Genomic DNA, 16660 nt, shown 5'->3' with positions numbered 1-16660 from the left:
CTAAAATTGAAAGACGAACATTTACAAGGATATTGCCAGGACTTGAGGACCTGAGTTATACAGAAAGGTTGAAGAGGTAAGGACTTGGAGCACAGAAGAATAAGGGGATAATTTATAGAGGTATAAACCATTATGAGGGGTAAAGAGATTAGGTGAGACTAGAACGAGATGTCATCGGTTAAGGGTGAAAGGTGAAATATTTAAGGGGAACCTGAGGTGGTGAGAGCGTGGAATAAACTGCCAGCAGAAGTGGATGAGAATTTGATTTCAATATTTACAACAAATTTGTACAAGCACATGGATAAGGGGTATGGATACCTTGTGTGGGTAGATAGGATGAAGCAGAACAACAGTTCAGCACAGACAGGATGGGCTGAAGGGCCCATTTCTGAGCTGTAGTGCTCTATGACTAGGACTAGGTCATGAAGAAGCACCCTGGCCCAAAACATCGACTGCTTGTTCATTTCCATGGATGCTGCCTGACGTGCTGAGTTCATTCAGCATTTTGTGTTTGTTGCTAAGGTTATCATGTTACTTACAGATAGTAACTGCACTTCAAAAGTAATTACCGTAAATTCTCGTGTATAAGCTGAGAATTTGGCCCTATATTTTGGTCCTAAAATTAAGGGTCAGCTTATACAGAGGGTGCCAACTTTGGAAAAACGAATATACAGAAGACAGGTCATATTTATTGGCATTGCTGATGCTGCCTTCTTGAAGGCCTTCACAATGCACTTGGCCTTCATTTCCTCCCACGATTGCACTACCACTCACAAACTGTAGCTAGAGATGTGGCCCTCATATTTCCCGCTGGAGTGAATGACTGATTTCCAGACATCATCCATTCGTTTCACTGTCGACGCATGAATTCTTTGAATGGTTTGTTTAAACTCACATCTAGTGGCTGGAGCACGGACGTCAAACCACCGGGGATAACTGCAATGTCCGTATTTTCAGCTTTCAATGCTGCTTTTGTCTCACCTGACAAGTGCGCTTTGAACATGTCTCAGACAAGTAGTGACTTTTCCTTACTGAAACCTTCGGGATGTCGACGCCACACCTCTTTAACCCACTTCAAGCAACCCGCTTCGTCCATCCAGCCGTGTTCTTGAAAGTAAACAACACCCCGCGGGAATTTTTCTTTCTTTGGGAATGTTTTCCTCTTAAAAATCACCATCGGTAGTAGTTTGGTCCCAGCAGCCATACACGTTAACACGACAGTAAAATGTTGCTTCTCGTGTCCAGTTGTTTTGACAAGGACTGTTTTCTCCCCCTTCTGATTGACAGTGCGGTTGCCAGCAACATCAAACATTGGTGTCTCGTCCATGTTACCAATCAGTGAGAGCGGGTAAGAATGTGCCTTTCGATGCTTGATTACAAACGATTGGAAGGCTGTAATCTTACTCTCAAGGTCGCTCGGCAACTTCTGAGCAATCTTTGTTTTTTTGTCTCGACACAAGATCACATCTATTTATAAATCTGGTGCACCAACTTCGCATAGCTTTGAAATTTTCGCTGACCTCACGGCGTTTTTCGGCCCATTTCAACACTTGAACTCGAATCATTTCTCTGGTAACAATGAATCCAGACGATCGCTGGTGATTCACCCACTCTAAAACTTTTCCTTCCAGTTCTGGCCACTGGCATGTTTTCCTGCGGTTTGCACATTTCGTCTTCGGCATTTCTCTCAGCGTGTCCTCTGCCTTTCTCCACTCTCTCACTTCTTTCTCGTTTACACCAAACTTCTTAGCAGCTGCAGAATCATTTGTTCCTTTAGCAAAATCAACAACCTTCAGCTTGAAGCCAACATCATATCGCATTTGTTTTAATCTTTTGTACATGGTGGTCGCAAACTCAATACTGAGTACACGTACTGATCCCACCACCCCGTGTTATGTTTTAACAAGATTACGATGGGTGCTAAATGGCTTCACAGGGGTTACATTCCAGAGGATTCTTTACCATTGGGAACCAAATCCAAAACTTCCCTTCCTGATTTATTTATTAAGAATTTGCTTATAACGCTCTACAATGTGTAGGCCAATTTTCTTAGCAGGTACTAGTTCACAAAATTTCCAGGTTCCGGATCCAGCAAAGCTGAGTACCGGCATGTGAGATCTTGTGATCTTTTCTGGTTAAATCAAAAACCTCTACAAAAAGGGTCGGCTTATACAAAGGTAACATGAAAAAGTCACTTTTTTAACCCTGAAAATTGGGGGTCAGCTTATACACTGGAATTTAGGGTAATCAAAAGTAATTGACAGTTTATTTCTACAGGACATAAAAATATAGACCATCACACACAGACTTAAGTAGCAATATCCATATGGCTTGGGAATATCAGACATTGTTAAGAAATCAAAGTTGAGTTTATTCAAAAGTCACAGCAATAACTTGGACAATCATCTTTAGATACAAGACCATAAGACATAGGAGCAGAATTAGGCAATTGGCCCATCGAGTCTGCTCTGCCATTCAATCATGGCTGATCCTTTTCCCCCCCCTCCTCAGCCCCACTCCCTGTAACCTCTGATGCCATGTCCAATCAAGAACCTATCAAGCTTTGCCTTAAATCCACCCAACAACTTGGCCTCCACAAATTCACCACCGTCTGGCTAAAGAAATGTCTCTGCATCTCTGCTTTAAATGGATGCCCCTCTATCCTGAGGCTGTGCCCTCTTGTCCAAGGGTTCCCACCATGGGAAACATCCTTTCCACATCTACCCTGTCTAGGCCTTTCAACATTAAAAAGGTTTCAATGAGATTCCCCCCCCCATCCTTCTAAATTCCCGCATGTACAGACCCAGAGATATCAAACGTTCCTTGTATAACCCTTTCATTCCTGAAATCATCCTTGTGAACCTCCTCTGAACCTTCTCCAATCCCAACACATCTTTTCTTAAGATGAGGAGCCCAAAACTATTCACAATACTCGAGGTGAGGCCTCACTAGAGTCTTCTAAAACCTCAGCATCACATCCCTGCTCTTATATTCTGGACCTCTTGAAATGAATGCTAACATTGCAATTGCCTTCCTCACCACTGACTCAACCTGCAAGTTAACCTTTTGGGCTTTCTGCACAAGGACTCCCAAGTCCATTTGCATCCCAGATTTTTGGATTTTCTCCCCATTTAGAAGAGTCTGCACATTTGCTTCTACTACCAAAGTACATGACCGTGCGTTTTCCAACATTGTATTTCATTTGCCATTTTCTTGCCCATTTTCCTAATCCTGCTGCAGCCTACCCGTTTCCTCAACACTATCTACCCCACTACCAATCCTTGTATCATTTGCAAACTTAGCAACAAAATCATTTATTCCATCACCTAAATCATTAATATACAGCATAAAAAGAAGTGGTTCCAACACTGACCGCTGCGGAACACCACTAGTCACTGGCAGCCAACCAGAAAAGGGATTTTTTATTCCCACTCTCTGCCTCCTACCTAACAGCCAATGCTCTAACATGCCAGTAACTTTCCTGTAATACCATGGGCTCTTAACTTGGAAAGCAGCCTCATGTGTGGCACCTTGACAAAAGCCTTCTGAAAGTCCAAATATACAACATCCACTGCAATCTATCCTACTTGTAATCCCCTTAAAGAATTCCAACAGGTTCGTCAAGCAAGATTTCCCTTAAGGAAACCATGCTGTCTTTGTCCTATCTTGTCCTGTGTCACCAAGTACTCCATCACCTCGTCCTTAACAATTGACTCTAACATCTTCCCAACCACTGAGGTCAGGCTAACTGGTCTGTAATTTCCTCTACTGCCCTCCTCCTTTCTTAAAGAGATGAATGATACATGTTTTATGAGGTAACAACAAATTTTAAAACATGTTAAGGTTACATTTTCTAATCAAGTAGATAAACAACAATATTTTGAAATTAAACATTCATCGGGTTCCCTTTGTCATTACCTGCCACTCCACGAGCTTCATATCGAGTACATCATTCTCTGTAACTTCCACCATCTCCAATGGGCTTCTACCACCGAGCACATCTTTCACTACCTTGCCTCTGCTTTCTGTAGGGAGCTCTCCACATAACTCCAATGTCCATTTTTTCCTCTCCACTAATTTCCATGTAGTATGATAATTGCTACAGCTGCCTCTACATCTCCTCCCTCACCACCATTCAGGGCTCCAAACTCTCCTTCCAAGTAAGGCGACAATTCACCTAAGAGTCTATTAGTTTCATCGATTGTATCTGGTGCTCCCAGCCTGGTCTTCTCGACATTGGTTGGACCTGATGCAGTCTGGAGGACTGCTGTGTTGAGCATCTTCACTCTGTCTACAACAAAAAGCATGATCTCATAGTTGCTACCCATTTCAATTTGATTTCCCATCCCCATTCTGAAATGTCTGTCAATAGCCTCCTCTACTGCCACGATGAGGCCAAACTCAGGTTGGAGGAGCAACACCTCAGACTCAAAGTACATTTATTATTGAAGTATGGACGTATACTACATACAATCTTGTGATTCATCTCCCTACGGGCAACCACAAAACAAAGAAACCGAATAGAACCCATTAAAAAAAGACCTTCAAACACCCTCACCCTGAGCTTTTCAATCTGGACCAGCACTTAAATCAGCAAAACACTAGCTCATTTCTCACTCTCGGACCTGGGCCCTGGAGCTTCAATTCACTTACGGGCCCCGGCTCCACCATTCGATTCAGCATGTATCCGACCTTTCCAATCTGGCCCAGTGCTTAAATCAGTCAAACATTTCTCAGTTCCAGGCCCCACTGACTCGACGACTCCTCCTCACCTAGGATCGTCGCCTCAAATCCACTCCACGTCTGCTCCAGCAATGTCCGAACACTGGCCCATTCCTCACTCTCAGGCCCAGGCTCCAGCACCTTGATTTCCCCCCCTTTCGTTTTAACCAGTTTACCATCCTTGTTACTCTTTCCCTTCCTCATCCTCACCTGCCCATGACATCCCTCTGGTTCCCCTCTTCTTTCCTTTTCTTCCATCACGAATTGTCCTCTCCTGTGAGATTCTTTCTTCATTCCTTTACTTCTTGCACCACCTATCACCTACCAGCTTCTTTCGTCATCACTCCTCTCCCACCCACCCAACTCACTCACCTGGTCTCACCTATCACCTGTCAGCTTATACTCCTCCTCTCCCCCCACTTTCTTATTCTTGCTTCTGCCCCTTCCTTTCCCGTCCTGATGAAGGGTCTTGGCCCAAAACATCGACAGTTTATTCCCCTCCACAGATGTGACCTGGTTTGTTGAGTTCCTCCAGCATTTTGAGTGTTGCTCGAGAATTCCAACATCTGCACAAATCTCGTGTTTATCCTTTACTACTGTTTGAAAGCATTTGAGACCAGATTTGGGAACTACCATCAAATTGTCAGAATGTTCAGGAGAAAACAAAAATTGACACTATACAAAGTATATCCACAAACAACAGGAATTCTGCAGATGCTGGAAATTCAAGCAACATACATCAAAGTTGCTGGTGAACGCAGCAGGCCAAGCAGCATCTATAGGAAGAGGCACAGTCGACGTTTCAGGCCGAGACCCTTCGTCAGGACTAACTGAAGGAAGAGTGAGTAAGGGATTTGAAAGCTGGAGGGGGAGGGGGAGATGCAAAATGATAGGAGAAGACAGGAGGGGGAGGGATAGAGCCGAGAGCTGGACAGGTGATAGGCAAAAGGGGATACGAGAGGATCATGGGACAGGAGGTCCGGGAAGAAAGACAGGGGGGGGGGGTGACCCAGAGGATGGGCAAGAGGTATATTCAGAGGGACAGAGGAAGAAAAAGGAGAGTGAGAGAAAGAATGTGTGCATAAAAATGAGTAACAGATGGGGTACGAGGGGGAGGTGGGGCCTTAGTGGAAGTTAGAGAAGTCAATGTTCATGCCATCAGGTTGGAGGCTACCCAGACGGAATATAAGGTGTTGTTCCTCCAACCTGTGAGATCCTGCTTTCTCTGGCGGACAGAGCTCTGTCCGCCAGAGAAAGCAGGATCTCCCAGTGGCCACACATTTTAATTCCACATCCCATTCCCATTCTGACATGTCTATCCACGGCCTCCTCTACTTTAAAGATGAAGCCACACTCAGGTTGGAGGAACAACACCTTATATTCCGTCTGGGTAGCCTCCAACCTGATGGCATGAACATTGACTTCTCTAACTTCCGCTAAGGCCCCACCTCCCCCTCGTACCCCATCTGTTATTCATTTTTATGCACACATTCTTTCTCTCACTCTCCTTTTTCTTCCTCTGTCCCTCTGAATATACCTCTTGCCCATCCTCTGGGTCACCCCCCCCCTTGTCTTTCTTCCCGGACCTCCTGTCCCATGATCCTCTCGTATCCCCTTTTGCCTATCACCTGTCCAGCTCTCGGCTCTATCCCTCCCCCTCCTGTCTTCTCCTATCATTTTGCATCTCCCCCTCCAGCTTTCAAATCCCTTACTCACTCTTCCTTCAGTTAGTCCTGACGAAGGGTCTTGGCCTGAAACGTCGACTGCGCCTCTTCCTATAGATGCTGCTTGGCCTGCTGCGTTCACCAGCAACTTTAAAGTATATCCACAGTCGCCTTGGACTCTACAGTTATGAACCTTGCAGCAATCATTCATGTGCTAAATAAAAATTACCAAGCCCACCTAAAAGTTCCAACAAATTGTTGTTTTCAGTACCTGATCAAATTTCTCATCTCCTTCTCTGCCCACGTTCTCACCATCTTTCTTGGATTTCCCTTGCAGTAACCATGGCGAAATCTGAAAAAAAGAATTGCCCTTTCAACAAAATGTGCTCAAAAACTTTAATTACAAGCCTTCATTACAAAAGAAGGACTTCTTTTTATAAAAGGTTATAAATAGTTCCATTCTATACTATTCAATGCCTTTTTAAAATTTTCTTTAAATAATGTAGCCCTATTGTACATGTTAAATCATGAAAACTAGTATTCATACTGTCGCAGAATAATAAGCCACAAATACATAGGTATGGCCTATAATATCAGCAGCTTCAAGAAATAGTTTGTTTTAAATTTCTTAGACCAGGTATTCCCAACCTTTTTTATGGCATGAAGCCTTACAATTAACCGTCCGTGGACCCAGGTTGGGAGCTCCCGTCACATGAAAGATGTCCTGGTAAGGAAAGGTTATTTGTCTTCATCATGTGTTATGCAATAACAACAATGACTAAAATGATAATAACAAATATTAATATAAATTTACATGTATTATTCAAAAATTCAATTATTTGGAATGTTTCACTGACAATTTGCTTTACTTCCTGCGTTTCATCTGCAGAATTCATATGCCACACTAGTTCAATGAAGACTGGTCGACTCCATTTTCGGAGATCTTTGCATATCAAGTGTTTAATCATGTGAACAGCATGCACATTACAGAGAAGGTTATAGTACCTAAAACAGAATAACAGAACGAGTGAGGTGCAGGATGTGTCTTTTATATTGTTTGTAAATGAAATATCAGATGTGCAAATTTAAGGAATTTTAATACACAATATTTCAACATGTCATACCTGAATTCACCGCTGACATATTTATCACGATCTTTAAATATTAGGATTGAAGTTTTGTAGATCTTTATTGCTCTGTTTTCTCCGTTGTTTGTAGTTGCATGATAAACATTTGCCTATTGGTTAAAAAGGATCAAAATTTGACTAGTGAAGGAGGCTTGAAGCAACCATGCAGAAAACAAACAAGTTAAATACAACTTGTATCAAAAAAGACTCCAGATTTTTTGACCCACAATGTATGCAGCAAGACAATGATTCCTACTTTTTAGCTAGATACTAACATTTGAGAGCATAAAGCACCTTGCTGTACAATGAAAACATCTGTCAAATGAATGTGTTCAGTTAGAACATACAATATTGAAAATCTACAGTACATTACAGGCCCTTCGGCCCACAATGTCATACCGACCATGTAACCTACTCTAGAAGCTGCCTAGAATTTTTCTACCGCATAGCCCTCTATTTTTCTAAGCTCCATGTACCTATCTAAGAGTCTCTTAAAAGTCCCTATTGTATCCTCTACCACCGTCGCTGGCAGTGCATTCCACACACCTACCACACTGTGTGTGAAAAAACTTACCACTGATATCCCCCTTGTACCTGCTTCCCAGTACCTTAAAACCATGCCCCCTTGTGTTAGCCATTTCAGCCCTGGGAAAAGCCCCTGGTTATGCACACAATCAATGCCTCTCATCATCTTGTACACATCTATCAGGTCACCTCTCATCCTCCGTTACTCTAAGGAGAAAAGGCCAAGTTCACTCAACCTATTCTCATAAGGCATGCTCCCCAATCCGGGCAACATCCTTGTAAATCTCCTCTGTACTCTCTCCATAGTATCCACATCCTTCCTATAATGAGGTGATCGGAACTGAACACAGTACTCCATGTGGTGTCTAACTAAGGTCTTATATAACTGTAAAATTATCTCACGGCTCATGATCTCAATCCCATGATTGATGAAGGCCAACACACCATACACTTTAACCACACTGTCAGCCTGCACAGCAGCTTTGAGTGTCCTGTGGACACGGACCCCAAGATCTCTCAGATCCTCCACACTGCCAAGAGTCTTACCATTAATATTATACTCTTGTCTTCAAATGTGACCTACCAAATGAACCCCTTCACACTTATCTGGGTTCAACTCCATCTGCCACTTCTCAGCCCAGTTCTGCATCCTATCAATGTCCCGCTGTAACCTCTGAAAACCCTTCAGACGATCCACAACACCAACTTTTCCGTCATCAGCAAACTTACTAACCCAACCTTCTACTTCCTCATCCATGTCATTTATAAAAATCGCAGAGGAGAGGTTCCACAACAGATCCCTGTGGAACACCTCCGGTCACCGCTTTCCATGCAGAATACGAACCATCCATAACCACCCTTTGCCTTCTGTGGGCAAGCCAATTCTCAATCCACAAAGCAAGGTCTCCCTGGATCCTATGCCTCACTGAAATCCATATACACTACATCCACTGCTCTACCTTCATCAATGTGTTTTGTTACATCCTCAAAGAATTCAATCAGGTTTGTCAGGCATGACCTGCCCTTGACAAAGCCATGCTGACTAACCCTAATCAGTGTATGTCTCTCCAAATAATCATAAATCCTGCCTCCCAGGATCTTCTCCAACAACTTGCCCACTACTGAACTGAGACTCACTGGTCTACAATTTCCTGGGTTATCTCTACTCTCTTTCTTGAGCAAGGGAACAATGTTTGCAACCTTCCAATCCTCTGGTGTGTCTCCCATCCCTACTGATAATTCAAAGATCATCGTCAGAGGCTCAGTAATCTCCTCCCTCGCTTGAGGATTTCATTAATCCTGCTCGCCAATTCCTTCTCATCAGCCCTTCTAGCTCTCCTAATTTTATTCGAGCTCCTTCCTGGCATCCTTGTAATTTTCTAGACCTCTAACAGTACTTAGTTTCTCCAACCTTTCATAAGCTTTTCTTTTCTTCTTAACTAGGTTTTCTACATCCTTTGTACACCATGGTTATTTTACCCTACCACCCTGACTCAACAAATCTATGCAGAACACCATGCAAATATTCCCTGAGCATTTGCCACATTTCTGCCATGCATTTCCCTGAAATGTATGAATTTGAAAAGTTTTAAGAATTGTTGGTTAACAAAATTAGTCATGTCAAACTAAACGTGAAACATAATTTCTTTCTTTCTGACTTTCTTGCTAAGCATTTCCACAAATTGCATCCATTTTCTTAACGTCCAGAATATATAAGTTGTTAACTACATCTATCACATAATTCTGAAAATATTATTATATACTCATGGGACCTACCAAGCACATTAAAGTCATCTCATTCAAATCACTGATCTATATTTGTCTTTCTGAAATGAATCTCGATACTCTTAATGGGAATTACCTCCTTGCCTGTGCTGATACATCCATGGATTTGAGAGATCACTCCTCTGCTCAGCATTTTAAACAGAATCATTCGAGTTCTTGGATCCAAAACCTAGAGATTGACATAACTATTAAGCCAAATTTCATAAAAATCTGTAAAAACTGTTCAGGATACTTTAGCAACATTCTCAGCAAAGCTGGACCTTGATTTTAATAAGGCAACAAGAAATGACCTTGGGTAAGAATGCAAATCCTTGAGGAGGGTAATGGGATTCAGCTGAAAATTACAGTAAGATCATGCCTTTCATATTTACTATACATTTTGGCTGAATCCCATTACCCTTCTCAAAGAGAATTGGGTTGGGTAGCTCCATAATGTCTTACTCCTCAGTCTTGACTGGACAAAAACCTCCAAAGACATAAACCATCATGTCCATCACAGACTTAGAACGGCTTCAGAAAATACTGCAGGGTTGCTGCAATATTTCATATTATAATAATTAAAATATCACAAGGAAGAGAATATAATTGTAGTTTAGAGATACTTCGGTGGAAAACATTCTTAACTTTGTACCTACATTCAGTTTCAAAGCATGATACAAGTTGAAGAAGAAAATTCAGGCCACATAGGTTTGTTAATTCCATTGCTTTCCCTTTAAAGTGAATTTTTTTAAAAATAAATCGAAAAATAGCATTGAACAGATTAAGATTGAAGGATAAAGTAGACAATTTCTCTGACCAATACTAGACGTGCAATTACATTTCCAAATAGGAGCTCTTACTCTGACTATACATACAAAAACACAGTGCACAAATTATGTTAATGAAAATATTGAAAGCATGCAATGCCCTGAATTAAAGATCTAACACAATGCAGAATATTTCTTTAGCTTATCAAATACTTTATCTGTGTAATGATCAGTACAAATATTACCTGTTCTACTGTGGCTCGGTCAGATTTATCTTTAACTCGATACCTAAGAAACAAATGGTTAATAAAGGCGGCTAAATCTGATTAAATATTTCAGATTACAGAGTCCTAACGTATATTTGAAGTTTCACTTAAGTACGGTAAACTTTTTAAAATATGTGGACAGATTACAATAAATACATAAATACAAACCCTAATTCCTAATGAATAGTTGCTTGGTTTCTGGGAGAAAGGAGTTGAATGACAGTCATTATCACCCACTATATTACATAAGCCAGCAGTCCCCAACCACCGGGCCGCGGACCAGTACCGGGCTGCAAAGCATGCGCTACCGGGCCGCGAGGAAACCTTTCCTCATTCCCTGTCACGCCCACTGTTGAGCTTGAACGCGCGCGGTCATTACCCGCACGTCATCCCTGTTAGCGCAGGAAGGAGATCGACTCCTTGAGTTTGCAAAAGACAGCGGGCTGAGAAGCATGTTTGACATAACATCTCTGCCGGCATTCTGGATCAACGTCAAGGCTAAATATCCTGAGATAGGATTGAAAGCACTGAAAACATTGCTTCCATTTCCAACATATCTTTGCAATGAATGCAACGAAAACTAAATTGAGGAATAGACTGGACATAAGGAACCCCCTTTGAGTATCGCTGTCTCCCATCACCCCTCGATGGGACCATCTTGTTGCAGGAAAACAAGCCCAGGGCTCCCACTGATTCAGCGGTCTTGGTGTGTTGCAATGATTTTATATGTTCATATGGGGGAAATATGCACTGTGTGTTTAATATCCAAACGTTGCTTAAAATGTTATGATGCTATTGATTATAAGTGGCTTATATAACCATATAGCAATTACAGCACGGAAACGGGCCATCTCTGCCCTTCTAGTCCGTGCCGAACACTACTCTCACCTAGTCCCACCGACCTGCACTCAGCCCATAACCCTCCATTCCTTTCCTGCCCATATACCTATCCAATTTTTCTTTAAATGATAACATCGAACCTGCCTCTACCACTTCTGGAAGTTCGTTCAACACTTACTTCAAGCCCCTGTCCTCCCCTGATAATTGACATCACTATATTCATGCGAGGAAAATATGCGGTGTGTGTTTAATGTTAAATTCATTAGATAAACCCTTTTAGAAACGAAATTGAGTGTATTAGCCACTTATCACCTATATTCCGGTCGTGATTAACACCACCACCCCTCCCCCCCCGAACAGAATAGTCAAAAACGATTTTTAGGGAAAAATCGGCATGTACACGTATGTGCAAGTTGCGCATGCGCACACAGGTGCCTGCGCAAGGCTTCATGGTCATTGTAGTCTTTCTCGGGGTAAACACAACGTATTTGACTGCTACTCCCGTCTGTCGGCAACACAGCAACACTACCCCCCCCCCCCGCCACCCCGGGTCGGCCGGTCCGCAAGAATGTTGTCAATATTAAACTGGTCCGCAGTGCAAAAAAGGTTGGGGACCCCTGACATAAGCATATCCAGCGATCTTTATAGATAATCATTAATAACCTGTCTGTCTGTCTCTCTCTACAGAGGCCGACTGTCCTGCATAGCACCTGCAGTATTTACAGAATTTCATCGAGATTTCTGCATCTGCAACTGGGTGTAACTTGCATGATTTACTAAATGTTTAGTGTTTTTCATGTCCTGTAAATATACGGTTAACTTACTTAATTGTAACAAGTAACTTCTGTCCTCACTCACTGATTCCACACAACAGCGTAGCAATGTCAGGATAGCACAAGAGATCTAAACTGATATGGACCAGTCTTGTTTTCCCACAATCCTTTTACTCAGATTACATTTTATGAGTAACTAATACAGAAAACCAGGCAATTACAAAGGGTTCACAAAATTTTTCTTGCACTTGTATACTCTGCACTTCTGATAGAAGTCAACGGACAGCAAATAGAAGGAAAACCACCTAGCAGTGAAGTCAATTGTAACACCCCAAATGTTTCTCCAGATATCAAACCAAAGTAAGACTACATCACAAACCCGCAAAATGGCTGTATTACGCCTGTAAAAACTAGTTCAAGTGGAGAAATCCATTTTCCTTTACTACTGTTAAATAAAGAATACTATTAATTGCACATGTGAAAACTAATCAGGTTTTACCGAGATTGATTATACTTACATGTCTGTATGTTTCTGCCTTGACTTTTCAGTTACTTTGTTTATCACAGAATCAGCAAAGTTTAGTTTATCTATCAAAAAAAAATTGAAAACTCAAAAGCTAGTCTTTAACTGAACTGTTCTGTGCCCATCACGAAAAATTTATTTTGATGATGGTACATATTAAATTCATCTAACATCGCGCATTATTTCCTGGCTGAAAAACAGGCATATTCGATTCCTTGACAATTGGCATAAATACTATGCATTCGATCACCATAAACAATGTACTGGCTCAATTTAACTCATCTGAACTTCCAATAGTCTCCCGACAAAAATATGCATTTTTGTTTACTCAGTTTTCTAATAAGATATTCAGTTTCCTTTAAAAAAGAAACTAAATCATAGCAATATCAGACCAATCTCTAACATGGTGTATTGACAAAATTTTAATGCACATTTCACTGGGTCAAAAACCCAAACAGTAAGTGGCATTCACTTTTTTGGACTCAAACTCAAAACAGAAACTTAGTTCAAACATTCATTAATGTTAAATTGAGCAATATGAGAAGCAAATCCAACAGTTTAATAATGGTTCCAATGCTAATTGAATCTGCAGGCCTACAATGTTGCCAGGGCTGAAGTATTAAAGGTAATTGGAGAACTTGCTCCAAAGCTTCAGAATACTTCAGTTGAAGTATTTTAAATTAAGGAGCCTATAAGGTATGCAGAAAGATTTACTCACCTTAGCAGAAAGATCAATAGTTGTGAGGGAGGGGGTGGATTTACAATAGATCAATTGACACGAGGATTTGAGAGGAATTGAGAATAAAATTATTTCAGAATGAGGTCAGAATCTAGAGTTCACTAACTTTGCACTGTCCTTCTGGTAAGATGGCGGCATGCACGGTCGCGAAGGCCTCTCCCGGTCCATCCGAAGGTGCAATTGTCCATCTTTTACATCTTTTTTACGATTGCAAAACACTGCTGAATATGACGAACATCAAGTACTGCAGGTCTACCCCGTCCGTGAGGTGCCTGATAGAGATGGTTGCCTGGACTTGTTGCATATCGTCGTTGTGTGGAGGTGGTGTGCAATCTAATAAGTCGGGCAAATGGTTGTCTTAGACATTTTTATTGTGATTGCAAGACCCTGTTGCACCTGGTAATGTAGAATACTGGTTCACTGGTTCATTGGCGAGACCGGTGGCCGGTGAGCTGCAATGCCTCGGTTGTTGTGTGGACCAAGCCCTTATGCCAGTGTCACCCGTTGCAGCCGCCTGAAGAGGAGATGTCGGGGCTTTGTGGGAGTGAGCAGAGGGCTCTGTGGGCAAGCTGGAATCCGTACTAGATTTATGCTTGGTGCTGCCCTCCAGTGTTCGCTCAGAACAACAACCCATGCACCATCAAGTTATAGGCCACGCCACTCAGGGACATATTTTTATGACTATGTTTTCTTGCTATCATAACTATATGTGCTAAAACTGGAGAAATCCAACTTCCTTTTTGTATTAACATGAGAATAGGAATCTAAACATTTAAATAAAAGCACCTGAATAAGAACCATAACCTGTACAGCCAAAGTCCAATAATTTGGAGGTAGGACTGCAAAGTATGAACAAAATGGCCATCAATTAAGTTTTAAGTTTTGATTCTAAATAATACTTAAAACTTACCGAGATTAATTTTATGTTCAAATTTTCTCAGAGCCTTGTCTGGTGGAGCGGACATCCTCGTTGAATTATAGTTAGCTTGCCTATTTGCCTAAAGCATTGCAGCAGAAAAACTTTTATGTCATCAACTTAACATTCATACAAAGACATAAACAATAAATAATATTTACATTAACATTTGGACAACAGCATATCATCAAAAGTATTTATGAAAATGTAATACGAATGCAGAATATAAATTCACAAGAAATATTATAGAAAAACTTAAAAATGTGTTGTCCAGAAGGACAAAGTTAGGATACATGCTGATTTTGCTAAAATGCAATGTTCATTAACAACATGGCCAAATTAATCTCAAAGCTATTTTATGAATGATCACAAAAATAGTTATTTATGAGCTTTACATTTGGTATGTAACCATAAGCATAACACTTTACAAGCATTACAACATTATAGCCCTGTTACTACAAAATCAATTTATATTGCAGATTATTTTCAACATTGTATAAGTGAAACCATTCAACAAAACAAATTTATTCAGTTTTAAAAAAATGATTATTTTAAACCATTTTGGGTGCAATTTAATCTTGCAAGTATGAACAGCCGAGTGCACAGATTTACCAGAGAGCACAAGAGAATTTTTGAAGCTTTGCATTACCTGCTGACTGTTGTTTCTATAAGCTGTATAACGCTTGGTGAGATCACCATCACAATCGTCCCAGTCCCAGTCTTCATCTTCATCGCTCTCAAAAGGAAATTCCTCTTCATCTGGATTTTTCAGCTGCAGAATCTCAATCTTCTTTTCCGCCCATCTAACCTCCTCTTGTGCTTTATCAGAATAGCCACCATCACTAAAAACAAATTGCATTTAGTGTCTTGAAAATAGGAAGGTATTCCACATAATGCAGCAGAAATTCAATCTTTCACCTTATCAATTGTGAATACAGTAGGGCATTTGCTTATCAGTATTTGGGTTTTTAGGAAATTCTTATACAAAAAAAGTTGCAAGACTACTATCTATTGTTAAAGATGTGGCAACCCAGGAGTTATTAAGGCATCCGTTAGTCTTGAGAGACCATGGATCTGCCCCTGGAAAGTCTTCACTCTCCAGGGCGCAGGCCTGGGCAAGGTTGTATGGAAGACCAGCAGTTGCCCATGCTGCAAGTCTCCCCTCTCCACAACACCGATGTTGTCCAAGGGAAGGGCATTAGGACCCATACAGCTTGGCACCAGTGTTGTCGCAGAGCAATGTGTGACTAAGTGCCTTGCTCAATGACACAACATGTTCCCTTGGCTGGGGCTCGAACTCACGGCCTTCAGGTAGCTAGTCCAATGCCTTAACCACTTGGCCACGTGCCCACATATCGAGGACTTAGAAATAATAAAAGGACCAGGAAGAGTCAATGTGGAAACATGAAGGGGCTTGGCAATATAAATGCTGATCTTATGTTCCCCATGGCTAGGGTTGAGAACCACAAGTCACAATCTCAAAATAAGCCAAGAGATCTGCCATTTAGGATAGCAGGACTACTATACTACTGCAAATGTAAGTAAAATATTTACCCTTTTTATTTCGTAGAAAACTCCAGGTATTAACTACTGAAAGCAGCCATTAATTTAATGAAGATGATTTTGTACATGGTTAGTTATAGGATTGCACAGTCCATAGACTGTGCCTTCCGCACCCATTGCCCACGCTAGTTATCAGGTACATACCTACACTCATCTGATTCCTAGCACCCGACCAGTACTCTTCTATGTCACTGTATTTCAAGTATTCACCTCAATATTTCTGAAATATTGTGACAGTACCTGTCTCCACCACACACCCCACCCCCCACCACTCCCAAGGCACTGCTTTCCAAATTTCAACTACTCTTGGTTGATTTCCTGGTGTCCTCTCTCAATCACCAAACCATTCTCTCAAACCTTTGCCTGCTGCTTAGACACATTTGCCGGGTGAAAAAGTGGCAGAGCTAGCTGATCTGCTCCAGCAACATCAGTTCAGTCCTAACCGAGAGTGCTGTCTGTGTTGAGTTTGAA

At 41.5% G+C, this 16660-nt stretch overlaps 1 protein-coding gene across 1 annotated transcript in view; it reads right to left on the bottom strand.

The window, feature by feature from the left end:
- The window catches only part of riok1 (RIO kinase 1 (yeast)), a 51285-nt gene that overhangs the window by 27691 nt on the left and 6934 nt on the right, over window positions 1–16660 (bottom strand). Inside the window, exons 2-8 of the mRNA XM_063036582.1 lie at window positions 15276–15468; window positions 14621–14708; window positions 12967–13036; window positions 10815–10857; window positions 9900–9992; window positions 7511–7623; window positions 6658–6738 (exon numbers count right to left, since the gene is read on the bottom strand). Coding sequence (XP_062892652.1) covers window positions 6658–6738; window positions 7511–7623; window positions 9900–9992; window positions 10815–10857; window positions 12967–13036; window positions 14621–14708; window positions 15276–15468 — 681 coding nt within the window. The remainder of the gene's footprint in view (window positions 1–6657; window positions 6739–7510; window positions 7624–9899; window positions 9993–10814; window positions 10858–12966; window positions 13037–14620; window positions 14709–15275; window positions 15469–16660) is intronic.

The sequence above is a fragment of the Mobula hypostoma genome, chromosome 1 (assembly GCF_963921235.1).
Source record: "Mobula hypostoma chromosome 1, sMobHyp1.1, whole genome shotgun sequence".
Classification (NCBI taxonomy): Eukaryota; Metazoa; Chordata; class Chondrichthyes; order Myliobatiformes; family Myliobatidae; genus Mobula; species Mobula hypostoma.
The sequence above is the reverse complement of the archived record's forward strand: the minus strand, read 5'-3'. Positions and strand labels throughout refer to the sequence as shown.